Source organism: Dipteris shenzhenensis, chromosome 30 (genome assembly GCF_047967505.1).
Source record: "Dipteris shenzhenensis isolate YYH24624 ecotype China chromosome 30, Dip_SZ_1.0, whole genome shotgun sequence".
Lineage (NCBI taxonomy): Eukaryota > Viridiplantae > Streptophyta > Polypodiopsida > Gleicheniales > Dipteridaceae > Dipteris > Dipteris shenzhenensis.
The window spans coordinates 19,164,111-19,189,343 of record NC_141625.1 but is presented as its reverse complement, the minus strand read 5'-3'; the positions used below and the strand labels follow the sequence as shown (position 1 = coordinate 19,189,343).

Here is a 25,233-nt window from a genome sequence, read left to right as displayed (position 1 = left end):
TGGAAAAGATCCACTTGTGGGACAGCCATTGATCTCCAGCGTGGGGTGTGTCTTGGTGGCGTGTGTTCCTAAGAAGCCCCTTGTTGAAGCAAGATCTTTGAGGGCTTTGAGCCTGGGGTAAGACCTTACACCACCAGCTTGCCCAAAAGGGCTCTACTTCGCATCTTTGGGTTGCGAGTCCTTCCTCTGCCTGGGACAGAATCATCATCTGCCAAATGACCCCAGCACTAATGTTCCTTGTGCCATCTAATCTTGTGCAGAAGAGAGTGCACACTAGGTCTCTAGAAACTCAGTGTACCTGCTTATGCTTGGGCACTGATGGCGACATAAGTGTTGCTTTGCTTGCTAAGTGTCTTCCTTTTGTTTTTCAAAAAAGTTTTTGTTACCTTTTTTTTTTCTCTTTTGTTGTCTCTTTTATTTTCTGTGTAGATTTTTGGACTTTAGAACAATAAAACTTCTAAATTTGTATGATTGGCTATATTCTAGTCTTACAAAGGTATATATAAGAAAGTGTGCACTATGTGCTTGAGCTGTCCCATGCATCCTCTGTGAAATCTCTAGTAGAAGGCTATATACCGTGCCATAGCCAAGAGGACCTGGTTGCCATGAGGGCCCTGCTTGCGAGAGTTTTTTGGCCGAGGTCCAATACAAGAGGTTGTGCCGCACACTCGAAAGCATGGGCCCAATCTGCTGTGATGTCAATGACCACCTAGCAGCCAAAGTATCTCACTGTTTTTGTCTAAGAGAAGCCTAAAGCGGCCCAATCCAAGGTCTCTTGAACTCCTCAACCGCTGTGAGGAAGTCAATTGATTTGGCCAGTTTATCCTAGCCCTGGAGGTCAAGCAATATCTCTTTAGGGATCCTTGGACTCCCTCTAGACTCTCTGTCATCTGTAAACTTCGAGTCCAATATCTCCTCCTCTAGACAGATCAGGAGCCGCGGACCTAGTGAGTCCCGTTGCCTGACATTGTAGCAGTGCCTGTGCCAGAGAGACAGAGAGAGAGAGAGAGAGAGGGGAGGGGGGGGGGGGGGAGCCTTGCCATATTGAGCAGGAAAGTGCAAAGGCCTCTTTGTTTGACCTCCGGTAAGCATTTGGCTGGCACAGACTGATATGGGCTCAGAGGTTCAACTGTAAATATGTTTTTTAGCATGGTCCTCATTTATCAAAGAAGTCATTTGGACTTTCGTGGCAAAGAGTCCGCTTTGCAAGTATGGAACGATTAAATTTTGTCTTCAATTTTTTTTGATGCAGTTGTCTACAAATTTTTTGCCACTTTTGTGTATCCCAAATTTTTCATGTTGATCATGTTGTTAGAAATCGACCAACAGAGTGTACGCACAGCGGAAGACTGATAGAATAGCCCAGGAACTCACACAATCCGTGTGGGGAGTGGAATCACAAACTTCTTATGTGCATCAAATAGATGTGCAGACTCATCAATAGACGATGATCCAGCCAGATATAGAAGCTACCAAAAGAATATATATTTCCAACCAAAGCTATGGACACAATACAAAAGAAAGAGAGATCCAAAGTCCCACCAGAGCGTGGTCCTTTGATCTTACCACCACCGAGGTGTGTGTATGAGATCTGAAGTGGGCTGGTGTGGGACACCATAAAGATGGTGTGCATACGTGTGCCAGACTCTCGTGTCGGTGAGGGGTGATGGGGACCTAAGCTCAAGGAATCTCCACAAAAAATCCTTAGAGTTGCTGCTATACAAGATGTGCAGCAGCAGCTCCTCATTTCGACGAAGAAATGCTTGCTTCTTCCGACGTATGAGACGTCGGTACTTGTGTACCGTGTCTGGTGTGTTCGGGAGGTGACATCTGGTTTCAAATCGGAGCTGTCGACGATAAAGCCTTGCACTCCACATCGTACCAATTGTTGCGGGATACAGATTCAAGAGGTGGTGGTCTAGTGGACCGTGTGGTGTGGGGAAAGATTTGGAGGGCAGTCTCGTGGAGTGTGTGACTAATCAGGACAGCACGGTCCTCTATGAGTGGTATGTGATGGATGTAGGTTAGGAGTCTGTTTAGGCGTCCAGAGTAGGCCGGTGAGAGGCTGTGATCAAAGTGTATGTTGTGGTAGGTGTCGTGCTTCCTATGTGGTGTGTGTGGTGTGGCTAAGCGTGGGGTGGCGATAGTGAAGAATAGGTATGTGTGATGAGCTCCTGGAGGGAGTGGTGCCACGGTGAAGTCGGTGATACATGAAGTGAAGGTAGGGGATCCCATGATGTAATCTACTACACTAGTGCCCCCCCCGGTGTGGGAAGCAAGTAAAACCACCTGAGGAGGGCCATAGGTTGAGCCCGTTGTAGATGATGAGATCATGCATCTCGCCCATATCAAGGAGCGCATGTCCATATGGTGTAACAGGCCTGTGTCGGTCCGATGAGGTCCTCGTCGTGGCGTTGAAGTCCCCAACGAGGAGAACTTCCCCGCGGATTGAAAGGTCTGGGATATCCTGATGCAAGGGTGCATATGGCGATGTCTCACCCTCCTCTCGTGCCACTCTAGCGAAGTGGGATGTGTCTGGCGGGAAGTAGCATATTGCTATGAAAAGGTCATGGGTGTCTGTGCGTTGGATTCGGATCCACATGAATCGGGAGTGTTCGTCCTTCCTCTCAATGGAGATGGCTCCAACGAGGGAAGACCTGTACAATACTGTGACCCTGCCTGATCCTCGGACTCCTCCTGTATCCCTCGTCTCATCCCTGAAGGCTGACTCCCATGTGTAGCCACTGACTATTGGTAGTGGACGCTCTGGCTCTGGTGTGTCTCTGTGTAAAAGACTATGTCTCATCTTGTATAGGACTCTGAGAAGTTCCTTGGGTCTGACCATAAGGTACCATTACAGTTCCAAATGGTGCAGTCTAGGGTCTCGGAAACCTGAGTCTCATAGGCCCTGTGGGTGGGAGCCCGACGGGTGCCGGTCAACAACCTACCATCTCGGACCACGGTCCATTTCCCCTCCTTGCGGGCAACATCCCGCTGCTGCAAAAGAACTCGTTGCTCAATCTGTAGTGGTGTCAAATCCTCGTCCATGGACAGGGTGGGATGCTCTCGTAGAGAGGCTCGGGGCGTCGGAGTGTCGCTAGTCGAGCATGTGAATCTCTAAAGCGAATGACTAGGGGCTGCTCTCGGTTGGGATCTCTCCCAACACGCCATGCTCCCTCTATGCCATGGTCGGGGACTCCCATGGTGGTGGAAAAACAAGAGGAAGGAGTCTGACTCAGATTCAGAGGGTGACACGAAAGCCAAAGCAAATGTGGTGATCGAAGAGCTGTTCTTGGTAACATCTTCGTGCGTTACTGAGGTCAAATATGTCGACCTAGAAACCACATTGATGATGTCTGACATTGAGATGTGGGTCAACGAGGAGTCAGAGACCTTTGTGAAGGTGACGGACAGCATGGAGTGGTTGGTATCTTCCAGGTGCGTGGCTGTTGATACTGACACGAGGCTGGATTCCATGGAGTGCCTTTGGGTTTCATGTTCAGATGGATGCTGTACTTTAGAAGGGGATAGTACATGATTCACAGGCTATTGGTATGTGTCTTGATGAGGTGCATGGTTTGCTTTCAGAGCAAGCACAAAGGCAATATGATGATATGGTATGTACTTGATGATCTAAATTTGAGCCTTTATAGCATGCTTTGGAGAGACTCTGCTCTTTATTTGTCTCAAGTAATGCGAGATTGGAAGGAATTGGCCTTCTTCGAAGGCAAAAGGGGAAGTGTGGGTGCTTCTTCAAATCTCGGACGCAGATTGCTGGAAGGTGATGGACAAGGTGTACTGAAGCCACAAGAGTACCTGCTTGAGAGCTCAGTGAGAGTTTGTGGTGCAGGTTATCTGAAGATATTCATGTGTTGCGGGCCTTGCCAAAGGAAGGACGGGTTGAAACAGACCCTCAGAGCATGATGCTTGGAAGACTCCAGGTTGTTCATCATTATGAGGGGGATAACTAAAAGATCGTGGCGTTTGGATTGCTCAAGTTCGAAGGTGGGAATGTGACTGAAGGTGGTGGCACTAGGAGGTGCTACCAGAGATGGACATGTGTGCCAGGATGGTGTGAGGAAGTGGAACCAGACTTGGTGGAGTAGGAGCCATTGGATGAAAACCCAAGAAAAGATTTTGACATCGAAATGTTTTAGAGGACTATGACCAGGGAGTTACTGGAACATCGTCATCGACGTGTTGGCAGTGGACCGAGATGTGTCAGTGAGAGGGGGTGTTGGAAAGGTCACCTCCCCATATGCCCCCATATGAGGAGAGCGTGGGGGAGGGAGACCTAGGGCATGTGCCCAGAGGGAAAAAAGCTTGGAGAGGGGATTGCTACATGGGCAACACCTCACAGCAAAGAAAAGGAGGCTAAAGGGGCTGCAGCGCTGCAAAGCAGACATGTACGGGTTGGAAAAGGCGCCTTCAGAAAGCAGCACATGTGGCTGGCAGAGGAACACTGGTAGCAGCATGAGCAGGGCCAATATGCGCCTGCATGGGGGACCTGGAGCAGCAGTACATGGGCCTGCAAGAGGCGCAGGAAGGGGCAAAGGCAGCAGCCCAAAAGGGCCTGCCAAAGGCCCTTTTATAGGGCTGGTTGGACCAGCCAACCCAGCCGGCTTTTACAGACCAGGTCGGCCAGATTTGGCATGACTGGTCGGTTCTAGTCAGCAGCCCTTGGGGGCTATAAAAGGAGGGCCTCCAGGCCCTCATTTCACAATCTCTGGAGCAACCTTCACACAAGCAGCAGGAGCAGTCTTCCACCCATCTTGGAGCCTATACTTTGGAGGACCAAGAGACCTAGAAGCTGCAGATGGAGCTTGAAGGGTTGCCCACCTAGGTTGATCTCTAGGCAGCAAGCTGGATAGGATCATTCCGGACAGAAAGTCTACAGACGCTCGAGGTGGAGCACGCGGGCTCGATGTAGGCCAATGGATGGAGAATCCAAGTTGTATCGGATTCATGCTGTTAGAAATTACCCAACAGAGGGTATGCACAGCGGAAGACTCATAGTAATGCCCAGGAGCTCACACATTGTGCGTGTGGGGTGTGGAATCACAAACTTCTTTGCTTAATGTGCGTCACATAGATTAGATGTGCAGACTCATCAATAGACAATGAACCAGCCAGATAGAGAAACCACCAAAATATATTTCCGTCCAAAACTATGGACACAGTACAAAAGATATAGATCCAGAGTCCCACCAATGGTGTGGTCCTCTGATCTTACCACAAGGTCCTTCTCCTATCAGCCAGTTATCTCTAGACTCCAGTCCGCATGATCCACCTCGAGCTTCTGTAGACTATCCGTCCAGATCCCTTCCACCTTGCTGTCTTTGCACCAGCCTAGGTGGGCAGCGCTCTCAGCTCTTAGTGTGCAGCTCCTTGTGCTCCCTTCACCTCCTGAACATAGGCCCAAGGGAAGCTCCTTTGCTGCTCCTATCTGCTGGCTGTTTGCTGCTGCAAGTGATAATGAAATGAGGCAAGTGCCTCTCCTTTTATAGGCCCCAAGGGGCTGGCAAAAATACCGACCAGCCTGCAGCAAACTGGCCGACCAGTCTGTGGCTGGTCCAGCCTATAAGGGCTCACAACCTAGGGCCTTTTGGGCCCACACTTCTAGGGCCTTTAGCCCTCCAATCAAGGGCAGATGCCCTCCTATATATTCAGGGTCGAGCCCCACCAAACCTGCTGCAAACAGTGCGCCTCCATGTCCTAGATCCATCGCAATCTGTCCCAGACTATCTTGCCTCTGCTCCAGGCTTGTTCCAGCTCTAGGGCTCTTGCCCGAGCTCCGTACATGTCCCTGAAACCAGCCATACAGCAGGCGTCTGTAATCCGTACAGATCTGCCATGCTTCTGCACTATTCTGACCCTCTGATCTGCTCATAACAGCTCTAGATGTGCTGCCCACATGACAGCCAAGATGCTGTCCATGTGGCAGGCCCATCTTATCACTCAATCCCTTCTGGCTCTTGTCCTCATGGCATCCAATCAGATGCCCATGTGGCAGACACTCAAACCCTAGGTCCACCCCCCCCATGCTCTCCTCATATGGGGGCTTATAGATGGGGAGGCGACCTTTCCAACACATGCTCACCTGTGCGCAAGCTTTGTAACAGTTTTTATTCCAATAAAGACCTTCGGGGGGGGAGGCAGCCCTTATTTCTGGCCCCTAGTGTGTGTGTGTGTGTCTCTCTCTCTCTCTCTCTCTCTCTCTTAGAGGTGAGGTTGAGATGTCAGAAAGTCTATGCTTGTTTTTTAGACTTTCGGAAGGCCTTCGACATTGTTCCATGATCCCGCCTGATTAGAAGGCTACAAGAGATGCAGATTATGATCTAAGGAGTGATGAGCCTATAAGAGTCCGTCAGAGGGAGAGTTCTTGCCCCAAAAGGTCTATCGGATTGGGTTGAGAGCATGATCGAGTTGAAGTAGGGATGCCCTCTCTCATCAACTCTCTTTCGGCTCCACATTGATGAGATCACATCTTTTATAGCCTGCCTCGAATGCGAGGGATCACTATTGGCTGACCTGATGATACAGATACTACTATATGCAGACGACATAGTCCTCATATCATAGAGACAGAGGTTCACTTACTGAGATTGGCCAGTGGAGATAGTGCAATCCTACACATACTTGGGGGTAGTATTCATAGGGCCAGTTTTTATGATGACACATGCAGCTAGAGCACGACCCACACGAGAGCGAGGTGCCTTGTCCCATCTAGAGAGTCAGTGCTTTAGGCGCACTTCCAGGATCCATCGATGAAGGGTTTCCTTTTCGACATCCTAGTGAGGTCGACTGCCATGTATGCAACACCTTTTTGGGGAATAATCTTGCGGTGGCATAGTGGAGGAGATTTGAATGGCTATAGGTGACTATGGGGTCTAGGATGATTCAGAGTAAGCCCTGAGTTCCTCATTAGATAGTACATGCGGAGTTCGCCACGACACCCCTCCAAGTTGATCGCACAATTCCTCCACTGAGTTTGGGCCCTATCCGACTGGAGATTACTGAGGTTGGCATTAGAGTCATCAATGCGACTAATAGCGTGCGGGGTTGATACGGTATGGTATACACGCATATTCACATGGTTTGCCAGTCACGGTATCTAGATGGACCAACTTCCCTTGTTTTGATACAACATGGATGCACCGCCTGAGTTGGTTCCACGAGATGAGATTAACCGTATCATACGGCTAGATCTCCATATGTCTCGGACGTGGGGGGGGCACCAGGAGTTTCCCACTGCCATGTATGCAACACCTTTTTGGGGAATAATCTTGCGGTGGCATAGTGGAGGAGATTTGAATGGCTACAGGTGACTATGGGGTCTAGGATGATTCAGAGTAAGCCCTCAGTTCCTCATTAGATAGTACATGCGGAGTTCGCCACGACACCCCTCCAAGTTGATCGCACAATTCCTCCACTGAGTTTGGGCCCTATCCGACTGGAGATTACTGAGGTTGGCATTAGAGTCATCAATGCGACTAATAGCGTGCGGGGTTGATACGGTATGGTATACACGCATATTCACATGGTTTGCCAGTCACGGTATCTAGATGGACCAACTTCCCTTGTTTTGATACAACATGGATGCACCGCCTGAGTTGGTTCCACGAGATGAGATTAACCGTATCACTTTTGGAGAGTATTGGAGGATGGACTCATCATCGGACCACAGCACCTCGAGGACAGAGGAGTCTCACATGCACTGAGGATTGCCATTGGGCAGATGCGGTTTTCGTCACACGAGTTGAGGATTGAAGCATGGAGAGCGGCATGGATACCCAGAGAGCAACGGATTTGTAGGGTATGCATGTTGGGGGAGGTCGAGACAGAGGGGCATTTTCTATGCACTTGCCCAACCTACTATGAGATCCGGGTGTGCTTCCACTGCCTCTTCCAAGAGGGGGACGGCATTGGTCCGCTCTCGTGACTAATGCATTTCCATGACCAAGTCTGCATTGGGCTCTATCTGCTTGAGATGCGACGACACAGAGAGACAATACTACGATAGATCAGAGAGCAGCAATAGGTGACAGTGCCACACGTAGATCGAGCATAGAGGCATGTCACAGATTTCTATGCATTTGAGTCAGCTCTAGGACATAGTGGGGTGGAGGAGGAGTTAGCTGATATGAGGGCAGCAGAGTGAGCTGATACGAAACTATCAAGCAAGGGACGCAGAGACCACACACACGACACGGGGAGTAGCCATAGCACGCACGATCGAGGTTAGGCCTATATCCGCTTTCCTCAAAGGGGACCGCCAGAGACGAGGCATCACTCTTGATATAGCCCATCGGATCCATAGATTGAGCGCTTTCCTCAAAGGGGACCGCCAGAGACAAGGCATCACTCTTGATATAGCCCATCGGATCTAGAGATTGAGGAGACCACATCCCCTGCCACAGCATGAGACAACTTGACAGACGCAGATCCAGGATATTCTCGCAGCCCACCGGAGAGCCACTACGGTGCCAGGTTTCGGCTCCTGAGTCTCAGCTTTCAGCTTCAGTTTGTTTTTAAGTTTTGTTAGAGCTCTTTGAGCTGTTTAGCATAGTACAATACTTAGGAAGGGCCCTAGCGCGCCCTTTGCTTCAGCCCTTCAAGGCTTGCATGAGTTATTTTTTGCTTGATATACTTCGTCCGATAGGGCCATGAGGCCTCCCGAGGATGCTAATCCCTCTCTCTCTCTCTCTCTCTCTCTCTCTCTCTCTCTCTCTATTGTGATTCAAGTTCCATCCAGTAATCAAAATGTTTCCATCCAGTGATCGAAATGTTTTTGCAGTTCTAAGTGCTCAGATTTGCTGCGAATTGAATATTGAAACTGTGTTTTAGTTGGAGAAAGATTTCATGACCCGCAGCAGCAGGGCCATATGGACAGTTTGGAGGGCTGCCATGTGGGCAGCTTTGAGTGCACATGGGGCCTGCCAACAATGCAATGTGTGGAACTGCTGCTGCTTGTATTGGTACTATGTGGTGGTACTCCAAGAAGGGGGAAGCTGTTGCACACAGAATGGTTGAACATATGTGCGAGGATTGGGGTCAAGACCTCCTGTCCATGTGTGAAGTGCTCCGTACGTAGCGCTTCGTGGTGCTTCGCTCTCCTATTATGGAGTCAGCGTAATGCAGCCTGCACATTCTCTATTCGTGTAGGTCTTTGATAACACCCCTAGATCAGACCAAAGGGTACCGTATAGTCCCACGAAACCATTCACAATTTGTTTTATACCTCTGTCCCATAGGCTCGACACTATCATGTGCTGTTTTATCTCTCTATACTCTTTCCTTTGTCTCGGATGATCACCTCACTGTCTCTATATGCAGCCCATTCCACTGTCTCTATATGCAGCCCATTCCCTTCTTGTCTTGTTACCATCACTCGAATCATCCGTCCCTTCTACGCTTTTGCTTCAGGAGTGTGAGATCATCATATAGGTATGTCCAGTCCCGTTAGTGTTGCTGACATGCCTATGAAGGTAGATCTGTCCACTGCAATTTGAAATCTGATAACCATTGGCCTTGTTGCCAGTTGGTGCATAAGCTTTCCTATGCGCGCGCGAGAGAGATTTTATTTAAAGTCTTCCGGATGCCAAAGGCTAAAAGAAACCTGATTCAATGATCTAAGAGGTGGAGCTGCTAAGCGGGCATCAACACCCACCCATGATGAGTACAAAAAGGATGAAAAGTCCATAATCATGTTCATAACGGCACCAATACATAGAGAGAGAGAGAAACTCTCCGAGAAAGGGGGTTGTCGCCATGTGAGGCTGGCATAAAACCTGTGATGGGATGTTGGCGGTTGTGTGGTCCGCTGTGGTCTCCTAGCAATGGCCCTATGGCGGAGAAGTGCCACTTTTACTCCTTTGGGTCGTGCCTCCGGAGTCCGGTCTAGTGAGCATGGAGGGAAGTTCTCCTAAAATGATATGTCCCTCAGTCCCATGTCGAGTCTGTTGTATCTCTAGCTCAGGTTCGTGTGCTCGTCATCTTCGTAAGTCCTACTGGTCGGTGCTATCTGGCTGGAAAAACTCTGTGATCGAGCTCTGCGAGGAGTTTGGTTGTGTACCCTGATTTTGCCTATGTGCCCGGACCAATGTCTCCGCCGCATGAATGAAAGCTGCTAGGCATCTCTGATTTGGGTAGGAGAGGAGGTTGGATAGGGGCCCGAAGCCATCTCTGAAGAGGCAGCTATAGCGACTTTTGATCTCATAGTACATGGGGCATCTGAAAGCGAAGTGCTCCTTTGACTCGATCTTCCGATGATCGTATAAAGTGCAGACGCGGCCCTCTCTGGGTAGTGGGTATGCCCTCTGTCCGACCGCTCTCAAACTGAAGGCAGTGTGATGAGACACGGAACTGTCCAATCGATATCCCCAAGGAGTGGGGGAGGTGGATTCGTGTGTATCCTGGTGGATCGATGAAGCCATCGTATGTAATCCGCAGGTAGTGGTCTTTGTAGAAGTTGCTAACCAAGTCCTAAATGTGTGTATAGCTGTAAGAGATCCTCTTGGATGACCTGGTTCACCTCGTGATATGTAAGCGGGATGGAAGGGGCCTCGACGCTGTACAGGAAGAGAGAGAGATGCGGTTGTTGGTCAAGTCATCTTCTTGGACTTGATCCCTGAATCATTTGATCATTAAGAGCAAGCCTGCAATAGGAGAATGAGAATTTTCTTCATACTATTATAGCATATAATAAGCGATTCGCAGAGCAAGAGACAGTAATTTGCAGAAAATTTGAAGATACGCTGGTGAAATCCACATATAAAGCAGTCATATACCGTGACAATGGATTCCAGGTATATGTCAGAAATATGGTGCAAAGACTGCTGAACAGGCTCTATTCTCAAAGTCTAAAGAGAAAAAGGTGTACGACTCTTGCCCATGGGGAGGCCAGGAAAACATCAATTGAAAACACCAGCAGCTAAGCAGCACATCATTGCATTGGAAAGGACCACAACTTTTATGAGCAGAATCTCAAAAACAGTAGAATTGAACAACCCATTGCCTATACAAGCATTCAGTACCACTCTCCTGTTGGCTTGAGAACCATCCTCAGAAGCGAAATCTTTTGTCCATATTGGTGCCGCAATAAAGGTAATGCAACTTCTTGTTGGTGACGTGGCTGACTTCTTGTATAGTGCCACTCAATTGTATAAACTGTTTGAGTTCTTTTGGTCTGCTAGCGGTAGCTCACTATCAATATATCTTGAAAGTGTGGTTCTGGTATACAGAGACATCCTATCTATGACTAATTAGTGTGTTGAGTTGATATGAAGCTCAAAGCTCTCGTTGCAATTTTCATAGCTGTAAGAAGCTTGTTGTGGGAAGCCTTGTGAACTTTTAGTGTCTTTGAGTGCTTTTGATATGCTGCTTGTTGAGGATTTATGTGTCTTGAAATGAGTACTGCACTCTAGGCTTTCCAGGGCTCAAGATCTAAGGTTTTCCGTTTAGTGATGCCTTCAGCATTTTCTTATAGCTAGTTGAACAGTTGGAATAGATTTCAATGTTATTGGGTTGACTTGTCCAGAATGTTCTTATTGACATGAGGAATAATTCGTGCAGTTTTGGAGTGAACTCAGCTCATCTTCCCGGCATGACTTATTGCGGATTGATAAACAAGCCTTGTTTGAGCAAGTACGCAAGAATCTGTACTGCTCACGATGTAATGGCCTTTTACTTGAAGGTTTTTCTCAGATCATTCTCCATGGTAAGAGCCTTCGGGGATGCTTTTCATGTCATTATAATTGTGCTGCTGGATGCAACAAAGCAAATTGTGAGAGAAGAGGCGAAACGACAGGTGCTAGTGTTCAAGATGATGTGAGGGATCCATCAGTGCACCCCTGGGGTGGGTTAACAGCAACACGTGATAGTATGTTGACTCTTCTCGACTGCTTTTTGGATGGACAACCCCTTGAAGTGCTTCAGAATGTATGCTTAGCCGTATCCATCTTGGCTGTTTATTTTTCATCTTCAGCTGTAGTTTCATCTCCTACATTCTTCAAATGATTTTTTTTGAAGGTTGTTAGTCATTTTCATTAATGTATACAGCATGTCCTCCCAGGTTTTTGATAGTGCCCGTGCAAGGGAGCGGGAACGTGAACTTCTTTATCCAGATGCCTGTGGTGGTGGAGGGCGAGGCTGGATTAGCCAAGGAAGTGGCAATTCTGTTTCTGGTAGAGGACACAGTCTCAAAGAGACATGTGCTCTCCACACAGCGAGGCTCTCGTGTGATGCTCTGGTTGACTTCTGGTCAGCACTGGGAGAGGAAACAAGGAGATCCTTGCTGCGGATGAAAGAAGAAGATTTTATTGAGAGGCTTATGTTCAGGTAGTTTTCCAAGAATGAGTTCTTGCATATGCATGTGTACGAGGCTTGAGCTGGCATAATTGACTTCGTCATTATATATATATATATATATATGGAGAGAACATATCGGTAGTTGGGAGGGGCTTCGCTTTCTCAATATGCAGATTATTTGGTTGCTTGCTCCATTTTATAGGGGTTGCCCTCTTATGAGTAATTTTTTCTCTTCAAAATAAAACCTCAAATTGAAGCACTGTGCTATAGCAGGTTTGACAGTAAGCGATTTTGCAAGGATTGCCGGCGCAATGTTTTGAGGGAGTTTAAGGAGATGAAGGAGCTGAAACGTACTCGTAAAGAGCCAAGGTGTACACGATGGTTTTGTACTGCAGACACCTCATTTCGCTATGAGGTGCTTGTCTTTGGCAATGGGCTTTTTAGCATTTTGGTTTGCGTTGCTTAATATATATTGCAGAACTGGGTATTTCGCGTCTAGCTTTGCTGATGAATGCTTACATAACCACTGATGATCTTTGACCTTATTTCTTGCGCTTTTTGTCTCCTTACGTTAATACATATCTCAAATCTGTCTCTGATGACATATGCTAATCGACTCTTTCTAATGCTTGTAAATAGTCTTGCTTTTCTAAATAGGTATTGCTTTATATTTATTAAAAGATTAGGTTCAGGTTAGGAGATCTGATTAGCTTTAGACAAGCAGAATTGTCGAGATAGGTTTTTAATGGGACCTGAGTTAGTGGGTGTGTACAGAGTTGAGCTTTTGAAGCAGCAGATATGACATTTTTAGAGTGGAGTTGAGTGTGATTATGGTATTTTACAGATGAAGGGGGATCCAGGATACATTACCTTAAGCTCTGCAAGTTCAAATATCGAATGGGAGGAGGAGACAGGATGATTTTTTTTGAGATTATCAGTTGTTTAGGGTATTGTAAGGACAATAAGAGGGCATTTGTTTCCTATTTCCTTTTAAGTCCATACATAGGTGATCTGCAATATTGATGCACGAGGAATAAAAGTGACTGGGAGTCCTTTTTCAGAAAATTTTCAGATGCTCAAATTCATATTCTTGATGTCCATTTATGGGGTTGTTCTTTACTTTTGAACTATCCGATTGAAATATGTACAGCTGAATTTCCTTTCATCTGAAGTTGATTGATGGATGACAAGTTTGCTTATAAACTGTAACAGTTTAGCTTACAAGTCTATATTGTTTCCGAGTTCCAGGTTTCAGATACATCTGTGCATGTCAACTGGAGAGAGTGTTTTGGAGGAGACATAGGTAGCATTTATCAGCACTTTGAGTGGGGATTAGGTTCAGCAGAAGGCCACTCTGATATCCTGGGCTTTGAAGATGTTGGACTCTCAGAAGGTGCCAGGGTTGATGGGCTTGATTTAGGACATGTCTCTGCATTTTATATAACCCTGAGGGCTTGGAAGCGTGATGGACGGTGTACAGAGGTCTCGGTGAAGGCACATGCCCTGAGAGGACGACAATGTGTGCATCGCCGACTTATCGTTGGAGATGGTTATGTGACAATAACCAAAGGAGAGGGCATCAAACGTTTTTTTGAGCATGCTGAAGAAGCTGAAGAAGAAGAGGTGCGCTGATAAGCTGTTTCTGTAGCTGTAACTTTGTAAGTTGATTGCTTTGATAGCATATGATGGATATGCATTGAGAAACAAAGCTGTCTCATCTTTGGCTTTCCTGAATATACACAATAGAAATTAATTCTCAATGAGAACAAATTAATGGTGATGCCGGAAGCCTGTATTATCAGATGATGATACACAGGTTTTGTTTATATGGTTGCCTCAAGTTTGCTTCTCACTTGGCATACATTGATCTATCTCAATGGTATGGTAGATATGTCTCTGTTTGTATGGCTGCCTCATGCTCACTACGCCATCAGTATATCTACACTGTTGATGGACTGATGCTCAATTCTAGCACAAGCCAGGTGAAAATACAGTCATATATTGTACTAACGAGGTGCTGGTGATCAGGATGATGAGAGCATGGACAAGGATGGAAGTGAACCTGAAAGTGAAGGGTCTCGCTTCCAGAAACATGCAAAGAGTCCTGAACTGGCACGGGACTTCCTTCTGGATGCAGCAACTGTCATATTCAAGGAGCAGGTAAGAAACTCCTTAACCCCCTGAATCACAAGAGGGAGGTTATATCCTCTTTGTGCTTGTATTTTTTATGCAAAGTTTAAGAATAACACTGGCTTTCATGAGTAGATGTGTCTCATTGCCTGCATGCCAACATTTCTAGAGGTCTTTCTGTAACTAATTTTGACATGCAATGCCATTAGAAGCTGACTCACAACAGTTGAATACCTGCTGTTGATAGTAGCATTTCCCATGAATGCCCTGCTGCTAAGGTATACTCCTATATGTAAGCATGTATGCTAGCAAGGTATACTGAGGCCTACCTCTTGGAGAACCTACAAGTTACATATCCCATGTGATATAGTCTGTTGCTGTCATAGGCTTGGCCATGGATGCCTCACACTCTACACATGGTAGCAGATCATCTTGGGAATGGATGGGTGAGATATTTTAGCTTATTTGTTATTATAAACAGGGAAGTGTAGCAAGCTCATCGGTTTTGGTATTTAGGTAGCAAAGCTGACTCTATTGTGGAAAGGAGCAATTTGGCCAACCATGTTACGTGAAATAAGCATACTTGACTCTCCATGGTAGGACCCCATAGAGAGATTGGAAATTAGGGTCTGTTGTTGTTGGAATCAGATGGTTGGGGGGGGGAGAGAGAGAGAGAGAGAGAGAGAGAGAGAGATGCGAGGCAAAATGAATTCGTATTCATGCGTGGTGAATTAACCGATTACAGCACCCTCATTTTTTAGGTCGAGGGCAACCTTCTCTTATGTCTACTAACCAATCACACGCAAGCGAATGACACCTCATCTCCTAAAGTCACTCAAGGTCAAGTGACTCTTGACCCCTACCATTAAGTACCTTCACACTGACACGCTAACCTTAGAACCTTAGTCACATACAACATTAGTCACACACACACACACCTGAGGCTCCAACTTATCCAACATACCCCCCTTCGGAGCAAAGGTGGTGAGACCCAATACACCAAAGAGATGACAGCAGATACTACTATCCAACACCTCCCGTTGATAGCATATCTCCCAATCAGCTTGCGACCTGTGGCTGAATATATCACTCTGTCTCTCCCCCTTACTCAGAACTGGGTACAAGATAATTCAAATGCCTAAAACTGAGACTGACACAACAAAAAAATACAATCATTTATGGGGGACTACCCAGGCAGAGTACCCGACTCAACAAAATCTACAAAGCCCACACATCCTCGAACTTGGGGTCGAGGTGATCTTCCACAATTGCAGCAGATATGTCGGCTTCTGGTGCTGGGTCTTCAAGTGGTTTGTGAACTCTGATGAGATTAGCATGTTGCACGTGTTGTTCTTGTTCTTCCTTCTTGAAGCAAAAGGCTTCTTTATGGCCAAGACGCTTGCAAAAGCAGTACTGAATCTTCTTTCCTGTCTTCCACTGCGATGAAGAGGTCAAAGCTTTATCAAGGGAGATGGTGTGCTTGTCCTTCTCATCCTTATTGCGACAGTCTTTCTCAAGAAGTAAGCCAACCATATCTTCAGAAGTAGTACTAGCCACACGAAGTATTTCAAGAGTAGATTCAAAGCGTGAAATATCCCACATGCTCCTCATGAGAACTGCCATTTTGTCTTTATCATCCGGTTCACATTGAAGGCCTGCTAGCTGAGTAATAAGGGAATACATAGTAGCGATATGGTCACTGAATTCATCTGTTTCAGCCATTTTCAGATCATAAAACTTAAGCTTTAGAAACACTTTAGAAATAGTAATTTGTTAGAAAAAATGCCTTCGAGATTGTCCCAGATCTGATTTGCAGTTAACTTGAAGTCCACATGATGAATAAGAGTGTAAGCCAAACCAAGCCCGATGATAGCAATCGCCTTTTGATTTTTCTGCTTCCAAGTTTTATATTCAGCATGACTTGAAGAGGGTGGTTTGTTATCACCAGAAACTAACTCCCACAGACCTTCCCTCATAAGAATCAATTGCATCTTTGTTTGCCATGTTGGGGAATCCTTTTCCAGAAAACTCTTCAGCTGCTGTAAAAGAGATAGGCGTGCCATAATATTTATTGAAGATGATAATAGTCAGTTATGCTCCTTGCTATGTACGAACAGCTGATGACAATAGCAGTAGAAACTTCGTGTACGGAGAGAAACTAAAGTGGCATGCAGACAGCGAAATATAGCCTTCCAAACAGCAAGTTGGTGCAGGAAGAATATGGCGGCGTTTTGACGGAATGGGTCGTCGCATCTACTGTTGGAGGAATCGTCCACACACGTCTACAAGGATATCAATAGCCAGCACGCTCCTTCAATTGCTTCTTGGTCCTCTGATAGCTCTAGGCAGTGGGCGCTGTGATAAGGTTGAACCTTGGAGATCTTCCGCGAGCTATCTTTGCCATGCTATACGCCCGAATTCGCAGGTGCATGAAACTTCAAGCCTTCCATTGTACTCTGCCACCAATTATTACGTGGCTGGAATAGAGAGTTAACAGACGGCGATAACACCTGACGAATCGTCACAGCGTGCGCATAGAAGTTTTTGATAGTATTGCTTCTTGACGATGACCTCACGTGCAAAGTTTGCCTCACATGCAAATACACAGATCCAATTTCTGACGCTAATCGTCTTGAATCGCCAGAGCCTTTCGTCATTGCAAATATTAGGACCTGTCACAAGTCTTCTCAAACCTGGCTCTGATACCAATTGTTGGAATCAGATGGAGAGAGAGAGAGAGAGAGAGAGAGAGAGAGAGTCTATTAATGTCCACGGGAGACCAGAGGTCTATGAGACAATAGAGAAAACCATGCAGTACATCAGCTTAGGGAGGGCACATGGCAGCTCCCAAGGAGCGTAGAAGCAACTCCATTTATTTAGAGTACCTAGACTATGTTCTAAGACCATATATATCATTGGCCATACATCATTTTACGATTGAGTCTCTTTTGGTTTGGATTTAAACTCGTTGATAAGTGCTATTCCACCACGGTAAACTGCCTACTTTGCATCTTTCCTGGCAGCTTTAACCTTAGCTAATTCCGCTGCTTTATCTTTCAGCTGGGCTCTTGTAAGTTACTCGGCTATCCATAGTTTAGTTCCTTTCAACTTGTAAGATTGTCTGAGGACTTTAAGCCGTATATCTCGTGAATTAAATGAAATTACAGTATATCTCGTTTGGGAGAGACTAAAATGAAATCGTTTAGACTTCACAAGCAATTGTAGCTTGAATGAAGAGATTTGGACTACTTTTTGATTAGCCTTCTCCTTTAGTGCTAGCCTTCGTCATGGCTGAGTTTGCCCTTCACCTTCGGAGTGCCGACAGAAACTCAGTACAAAGACTTTGTATAAATGGATGCTCAAGTATGTGTGGGTATGTGGATTTGTATGTGTGAGAGCATACTTTTATACTATGGTCTACACCCACTGTTGGGAGTTGATGACATCAGTGGGGATGTCATAGCAGCTAGTCCCTGCTATGCGTGATGGAGTTTATGGTTTTCAATCTTATGAGTGACTCTCGTGAGATTGAAACTGCACTATGTTGTGTTTTTAGAGGAATGCTCCTGGATTTATCTAGGTATATGCTTCTGCCATATTAGCGGACATGCAAACTTCACCTTGTGAAGTTTTTGTCCAAGTTGCGGCTTGCTGGTATTGCGATAATTCTTTCTATCTTAAATGGTTCGTTGCCCTATCAACTAGATTTAGATTTAGATGCTCGTTTGGGAGAGACTAAAATGAAATCATTTAGACTTCACAAGCAGTTGTAGCTTGAATGAAGAGATTTGGACTACTTTTTGATTAGCCTTCTCCTTTAGTGCTAGCCTTCGTCATGGCTGAGTTTGCCCTTCACCTCCGGAGTGCCGACAGAAACTTAGTACGAAGACTTTCTATAAATGGATGCTCAAGTATGTGTGGGTATGTGGATTTGTATGTGTGAGAGCATACTTTTATACTATGGTCTACACCCACTGTTGGGCGCTGATGACGTCAGTGGGGAAGTCATAGTAGCTAGTCCCTGCTATGCGTGATGGAGTTTATGGTTTTCAATCTTATGAGTGACTCTCGTGAGATTGAAACTGCACTATGTTGTGTTTTTAGAGGATGAGTTTGGGAATGTTCCTGGATTCATCTAGGTATATACCCTCTCCGATAACCAATATTGACCACTCTAGCTTCACCTTCTTCATTAGGATTGTCTGGCTTATCATCTTCATCTACTGTCCAATCAATGTTAGGCAAAGCTGCTTGAACCTGTGCTAAAGTATCATCAAAGGAATCGTCCACCTTGTACCATCCGTTTGGAAGCCCCCCAATTCTGATTTTTAGTGCATTGTCCCATCTGGCTTCATGTTCTTTGATTTCTTCTTGATAATCAGTTTTATTCACCTTTGCTTCAACCTCTACAGTGACCTCTCACTTGGCTGTCTGTACTTCATTTTAAACCAAATCTTTGACAGTATAAATTAATTGAGAAGTAGGGGGGGAAGAATTGCAGGACTTGACAGCCTCATCTATTATTGCTTGCCTCAACAGAGGGTACCTTATGCAGCGGAAGACTGATAGATGGGCCCCGCAATTCACGCAGAAGTGTTTAACTACAGAATCCAAAACTTATTTCCTTATGTGTACTCAACATACATGTGTGTGTGTGTAAGCCAGCAAATAGACAATTATCCAAGAGAGATATAGAACCAACGAAGTATATATTTCCGTCCACAAAAGGACACAATACAAAAGAGTCTTGAGTCCTACCAAACCATGGTCCTCTGTCCTTACCAAAAGTTGTCCTACTATCTCCTTGGCACTTCTATATCCCTGAGGCCGCATGCTCCTTGTTGAGCTTCTTTAGACTTAGTCACAGTGACTTGACCCCTGCACCTTGGCACTTGCTGCCCTAACTGTCAGCCTAGGTGTGCGGCCTCCTCTCAGCTTTGTCTGCAGCTCTTCAGCCTCTTGTAGACCTCCTGGATGTAGGCCCTACTCTTGCTGATCTGATGGTCCAATCTGCTGGACATCTGCTGCTCTAGTGGGGGTGATCCCTGTATCTTGCTGCCCTGCAAGACAGCCAAGGTAAAGCCCTTCCTCAAGCTCTGTCTGGACTCTACACAGCCAAGGGTAACGCCCTTCCTCAAGCTCTGTCTGCAGTACACAGCTCCTCTTGGTCTTCCTGAATGTAGGCCCCAAGCCTTGCTGCTCCGCCGCTTCATTCTGCTCCTGAAGGCAGCTTACAATGGATGCGATATGAGCCGCAATGGCTCCCTTTTTTAGGCCCTGAAGGCCTCCAAAACTGGCCGATGAGTAGGCCTCAAAACAGCTGACCCACCAGTCTGCCCCCATCGATTGGCCCTGGTCTGTAAACCGACCAGCGAGGCTGGCCACATGGGAGGCTGCCACTGGCCCAAGAGGTCCTGCCCTAAATCTGACCAGTTCTAGGCCCTACACCAGGTCCAAAGCCACCTCCAAATAGGTGCCTGCTTGCTGCTGCTGTTCCGCACTGTACCTTGACTTGTTCCAGGCCCTGGATCTACTGCTGCAGGTCCGTACAGCCTGCCCTTCTGGTCTGTACAGGTCCGTACTGTTCCTGGCTGCTGCTGCTGATGTCGTCACACTAAATCTGTGCAGACTTGCTCCCACATGAGCCCTACTGCCACGTGTTCATTCCGGCCTATTGCAGTCCACCACGGAGCTCCAGATTTGCCAGGTATGACCTTCATTGTGCTACCCGCATGGCAGGCCCATGTGCTGCCCATGTGGCAGCCCATGCTTCCTTATTTTTTTGTGAGCTTGCTGCCCACATGGCAGAATAGGAGCTGCCCATGTGGCAGCTCCCTCTTCCTGCTTTTCTCTATGTGTATGATGCCCACATGGCAGCAAACATGCTGCCCATGTGGCAGCCCTAATCCTTAGTCCACCTCCCGTGCGCTCTCCTCGTATGGGGGCTTATAGATGGGGAGGTGACTTTTACAATACCCCCTCTCATCGACGCTTGACCCTCGTCGATGAAGATGCTCCATTGGCTTGAAACCCTATGGAACAATCTGGTGTCGATCTCGATTCGTTGATTTCATCTAGTGGCTCCTACTTTGCTAGGCCTGGTTCTTCACAAGCAAACCACCTTGGTACACAGGTCCATCCCAGATGGCACCACCACCTTGAGGCGCATTCTAGCCTTTGAACTTGAGCAATCCAGGTACCAACATCCTCTAGCTGTCCCTCTCATAATGAATGACCAGCCTGGGCTCCTCTAGTTACCATGCTCTCAGGGTCTGTTTCAAGCCATCCTCCATTTTGCAAGGTTTGCAACCAGTTAACGATTCTCATCAGTGTCACAAGAAACGTTCAAGAAACGTGTTTCGCAAAACGTTTCTACAAACGTTTCTGGGTTTTGCCAGGTGTTTCGTCTAGAAACGGGTTAAAAAATTGTATTTTATATTAATTATATATCAAACATAAATAATTATCTCCAGATTCTCTCTCTGTGAAAAGAGCTCTCCGATACACACATACACACTGAGCACACTCAAAAGAGTCAAAAATATATTGCAGCTTTTGCACACACGTGGCTGGGTGTGTGTATTTTGTGCGGATAGTTGAGTCTTACAATAAAAGTAAAGCCAAGGATTTCACCAAATCCTATTATTTAATGTTTTTTGCAGCTTGCTAGAGACTCTTCTTGAGAGGATTCTTTTTATCCTTCTTTTGTTCCCATATTTTGTTTTTTACTAAGTGTTTGTCTCCATTCTGTGCCTTGAGACACTTTTTGCCTGGACTTTTGCTCATATAAAAACTGAGGTGCCAGTGGTGCAGATGTGAGGGAATTTGGTGAGGAGACTCCCTTTCTGCTACTTGATAGTGCACTGGCTGACCTGCTATTACATGAATTCATGTCTGGTTGTATTCTTTTAAATCCGGGAGTTGGCAGTCGACCTATCTCAGGGATAACACCATTAGGAGGGTGTGACAATGTCTTGTCACAGCAGGGTTACAATGATGTGTTGTTGGTTGGTTTCCCTGTTCTGCTGATGAGTAATTGTAGTATCTGTCATTGACAATGTGTCTCATGGTAGAGTTTGATTGATGGTAAAGATTGTCCAGTCCTGACTGATGACATTCATCTACTGTTGACTGTCATTGACAATGTGGCTCATGGTAGAGTTTGATTGATGGTAAAGATTGTCCAGTCCTGACTGATGACATTCATCTACTGTTGATTTTAAGTTCCCATACTTTATTATCTGTATAATGATTTGGAAACATATCAGCTGATGCTAAGAGATTCAATCGGTTTTGTTATGGCAGGTTGAAAAAGCCTTTCGAGAGGGAACTGCCAGACAGAATGCTCACACTATATTTGTTTGTCTTGCTCTTAGCCTATTGGAAGAACGCATTCATGTGGCTTGCAAAGAAATAAGCACTTTGGAGAAACAGGTGTGCTCATTTGGATAGAATCTTACTTAGACTCATTTGAGATACGGTAGTGCTGCTGATGATCATCCATGCAACTGCATTGCTTCATAAAAGTATGTAGGTTTTGATACTTGTAAATCTCTGTTCTCGATGCTAAATTTGACAATGATTGGTCGTCTTGGGTCTAATAGAATAAACTTCTTGAGGAGGAAGAACATGAGAAGCGAGAAGAAGAGCAGAGGAGGGAAAGGAAGCGACTTAAAGAGAAGGAAAAGAAGTTGAGGAGGAAAGAAAAGTTGAAAGGCAGAGAGCGTGACAAAGAAGAAGACAAGAGAAATACAAGGCTAACTTGTAGTGTTGGAGTCGACTGTGGCAGTGGACCTGTTTGTTCAACGATTGGAAATGAAGGTGTCTGCTCTGATGATCAAACAAAAGATTCCTGTAGGGCCGATGGCATGTTTCATGATTCGATGGGTCAACCATCATCACCTGACAGAATGGATGCACGATCATCTGCTGATGGTGGTGATGTAGACAATGGAACTACAGAAGATCTTGACCCTTCTGTCTCTATGGATGATGTTGATGACACAATAAGTGCTCTGGATAGCAATGACATTTTTATTGTAGAACAATCAAAGGCAGCAAGGAGAAGGTCAAAGATTAGAAAAGGTCCCTTTATGGAGACAGTTTCTCGTCGATTGTCAAGGAGAAGCTCTCTCATGGCCTATGAATCAGAAGGAATTTCAAGAAGCTTTGTGAAATCGATATGCGATCCTTCAAGGCAGGTGACAGATAAATTTCTCCCACGCCCTCCGAGACATAATAAAGGGTCTTACAAATCCGACAGAAATTCTGGGCCACAGTGGATCGAAGGCTGGACCCGACGGTCCCAACAAAGGCACAACCATCAGCAGCATGTATCTCCACATCTCAAGAATGGTGTCTGTCTCAAGAATATGCAAAATGATACAGGCTCGGCTGGGAAGGATTCTTTTATAATAAAAAAGTGTGAAAGGGAGAATGCGAGGGTAGGAGTTTCTAAACAGGTGTATAGGCTGGATAATTTTCTGCCTGGGTCCCTGCAGTATAACTGGAAAATCATGAAAGACAAGACATTGACATCAGGTGGTGGAGTGAAAAGAGGGGAACCTGATCAGCATCATATAGATCATGCAGAGAATTCTTCTGGAATAGTAATATCTGATGAGGTTTCTCCTGTGATCTCAGCTGTAACCAAAGAAGAGATAAAGTCATCTTCAGTGCAGACTAATTTAATGGAATGTAGACCTCAGAAGGACCTCTCAACGTCAGTGACCCATTCACATCTTGCAGGCGCAGGTCAACAGGATCTAGTTTTCCATTCAGATGATTCTGTCAGTAACTTTGCAAGAAAAAAATTGCATACTGATTTGACACATTCTGGGTGTTCTGTGGAGACAATAGCATCTTCTGGGATTCCAGCAGTACAGCTGAAATCTTTTAGTAATGAAGAAGCAACTTGCATATTGGGGGACCTTCCTCCAGGAGGAAATCTTGATGAGGATTTGAGCCCCTCCTCAGCAACATCATGTGTCACTGATACCACTGATAGTGTTACTTCTGACAGTATAACAACTGAAAGCACTTTGGAGGCAAGCTTTCCTTCACAAATGGTTGTGACAGATGAACTATTTCCCTTTCTTCCATGTGAATTGCAAGGCTCTTTCAAAGAAGAGGAGCATTGTAGGAATGGAGTTTTTGATAAAACAGATATACCGGCAGGTGCCCCAGAATATTCCTGTGATTCTCATGCGGTTATATGCTCAGGAAATTTTCCTCCTCCTTCCTGTCACTCTTATCTGAGCTCTTCTGATCTATTGCCTTACCCGCATGGGCACATGCATGGTCATGGGCTGAACCAAATGGGAATCAACACAGAAACTCCACCAATTGATGTGTCACAACAGTCCTGCCAGATGAATTTTTCAGTGCAATTCCCACTATTACCAGCATCCCTACTGCCGCTGCACCCTCCACAACCTTTTGGGTACTCTTGGATACAGGGACAGTGCGCATCAGTGCCAAATCCTGGTCTCCTGCCATTTCCTCATCCTGGGAGCTTGATGCTAGCCAGCAACCCAAGTGGTTTCGGGGTGCCAACTGCTTTACTTCCACTGCCAACTGCCTTTGAACCTTTGCAGCCTGTCTTTGGTTTGAGCTGCCTGCCTATTCCAGTGGATTCAAACTTTAAGAAACAAAGGGATCGGCATGCTACTTCTAAGGATGAAGCTATCACCGATGTCACTGAAATAGGTGCTAATCCTGGGCAGTCTTATCCCGATGAAGGACAGGTTAAGGAGCAATTTGTTGAGCATTCAACAGACACAGCGCAGACTTTAACCTCAAAACTAGAGGATACTTCGGAATTCTCCTTATTCCATTTTGGAGGCGTTGCAAGAGTTGTTGAAGATGAGCAAGAGCCATTGGTCTCTGTCTCAAGGGCTGAATCTTCAAGTGAAAAACTTAGGCTTTCAAAGATGCGGTGTAAGCCGATGCAACAGGAAGCTGTCGGGATATCAAAAACGAATTTTCCAGTGGAAGAGTACAGCTTGTTTGCAGCAACTCGTAGTAATATGTTTGGTATTTTCTAGAACGAACGGAAGAAGTAGGTGGCTTTCTCAATAGTACTTCGAGTGTAGGTGTGCTCATATGATTATTTATGGCTCTTCGAGTGAAAGGGGCCTGTACAATTCTCTGAAGTTACCTTTTACCTGGTCAGTGTAGTTTGTCTATCATTCATTAGCAAAGTTTCCTTGTGATATCAAATCTTCCCAAAGATGGGTGTATTAAATTTCAAATCCAGACATAAAGAGATAGCTGCTTACTGTCCATGAAGTAAAACAAACGATTTAGAATATACATCTGAATTTTCAGAACGGAATAATCCAGTTGTATACTGGTAAGCTGATGCCTTATGTAAGTATTGGAAGCGCTATTGGCCTGCTTTCATGTTTGCCATTTGTTGAGCTCTTCCTGCTAAGAATATTGTGCTTCTTGATCACAGCCTGTGTTTTGTGGGTGTGAATAATTTATGTTGGCTGAGATGGATTTCTCAATGAAATATGTCTTTCTTGAGCTTTCTAGTAAATACCCTGTTAAGCTGCATCAATTATTTGATGGCAAGCATTGGCAAGCATGCGCAAAGGTGTACATTTGCACATTCCTTTTCAGGCCTTGCAAGATATGCAAGTACGGATGTGCACAAGTGTGTTTTTCAACATAGCTGCCCTAAGCCAATGCTCTGTTTGTAAAGCATACCAGGGGATAAATCCACACATTTCCAACTACGCGAACATTTCTGCCAACAGGATAAACTTGTGGATGGCAAAAATATGATGC

At 45.8% G+C, this 25,233-nt stretch overlaps 1 protein-coding gene across 2 annotated transcripts in view; it reads left to right on the top strand.

Moving 5' to 3' along the window:
* LOC147881806 (uncharacterized) overlaps positions 1–24,872 on the top strand; it is a 29,649-nt gene extending 4,777 nt beyond the window's left edge. Inside the window, exons 2-8 of one of the 2 annotated variants that reach the window (XM_087401335.1) lie at positions 11,575–11,940; positions 12,074–12,339; positions 12,580–12,724; positions 13,558–13,932; positions 14,338–14,469; positions 21,745–21,873; positions 22,044–24,872. In XM_087401335.1, the coding sequence (XP_087257461.1) occupies positions 11,575–11,940; positions 12,074–12,339; positions 12,580–12,724; positions 13,558–13,932; positions 14,338–14,469; positions 21,745–21,873; positions 22,044–24,485 (3,855 nt within the window). In that variant the 3' untranslated portion in view covers positions 24,486–24,872. The remainder of the gene's footprint in view (positions 1–11,574; positions 11,941–12,073; positions 12,340–12,579; positions 12,725–13,557; positions 13,933–14,337; positions 14,470–21,744; positions 21,874–22,043) is intronic. The other variant, XM_087401336.1, reaches the window with a different exon arrangement.
* Positions 24,873–25,233: the final 361 nt, after the last annotated feature.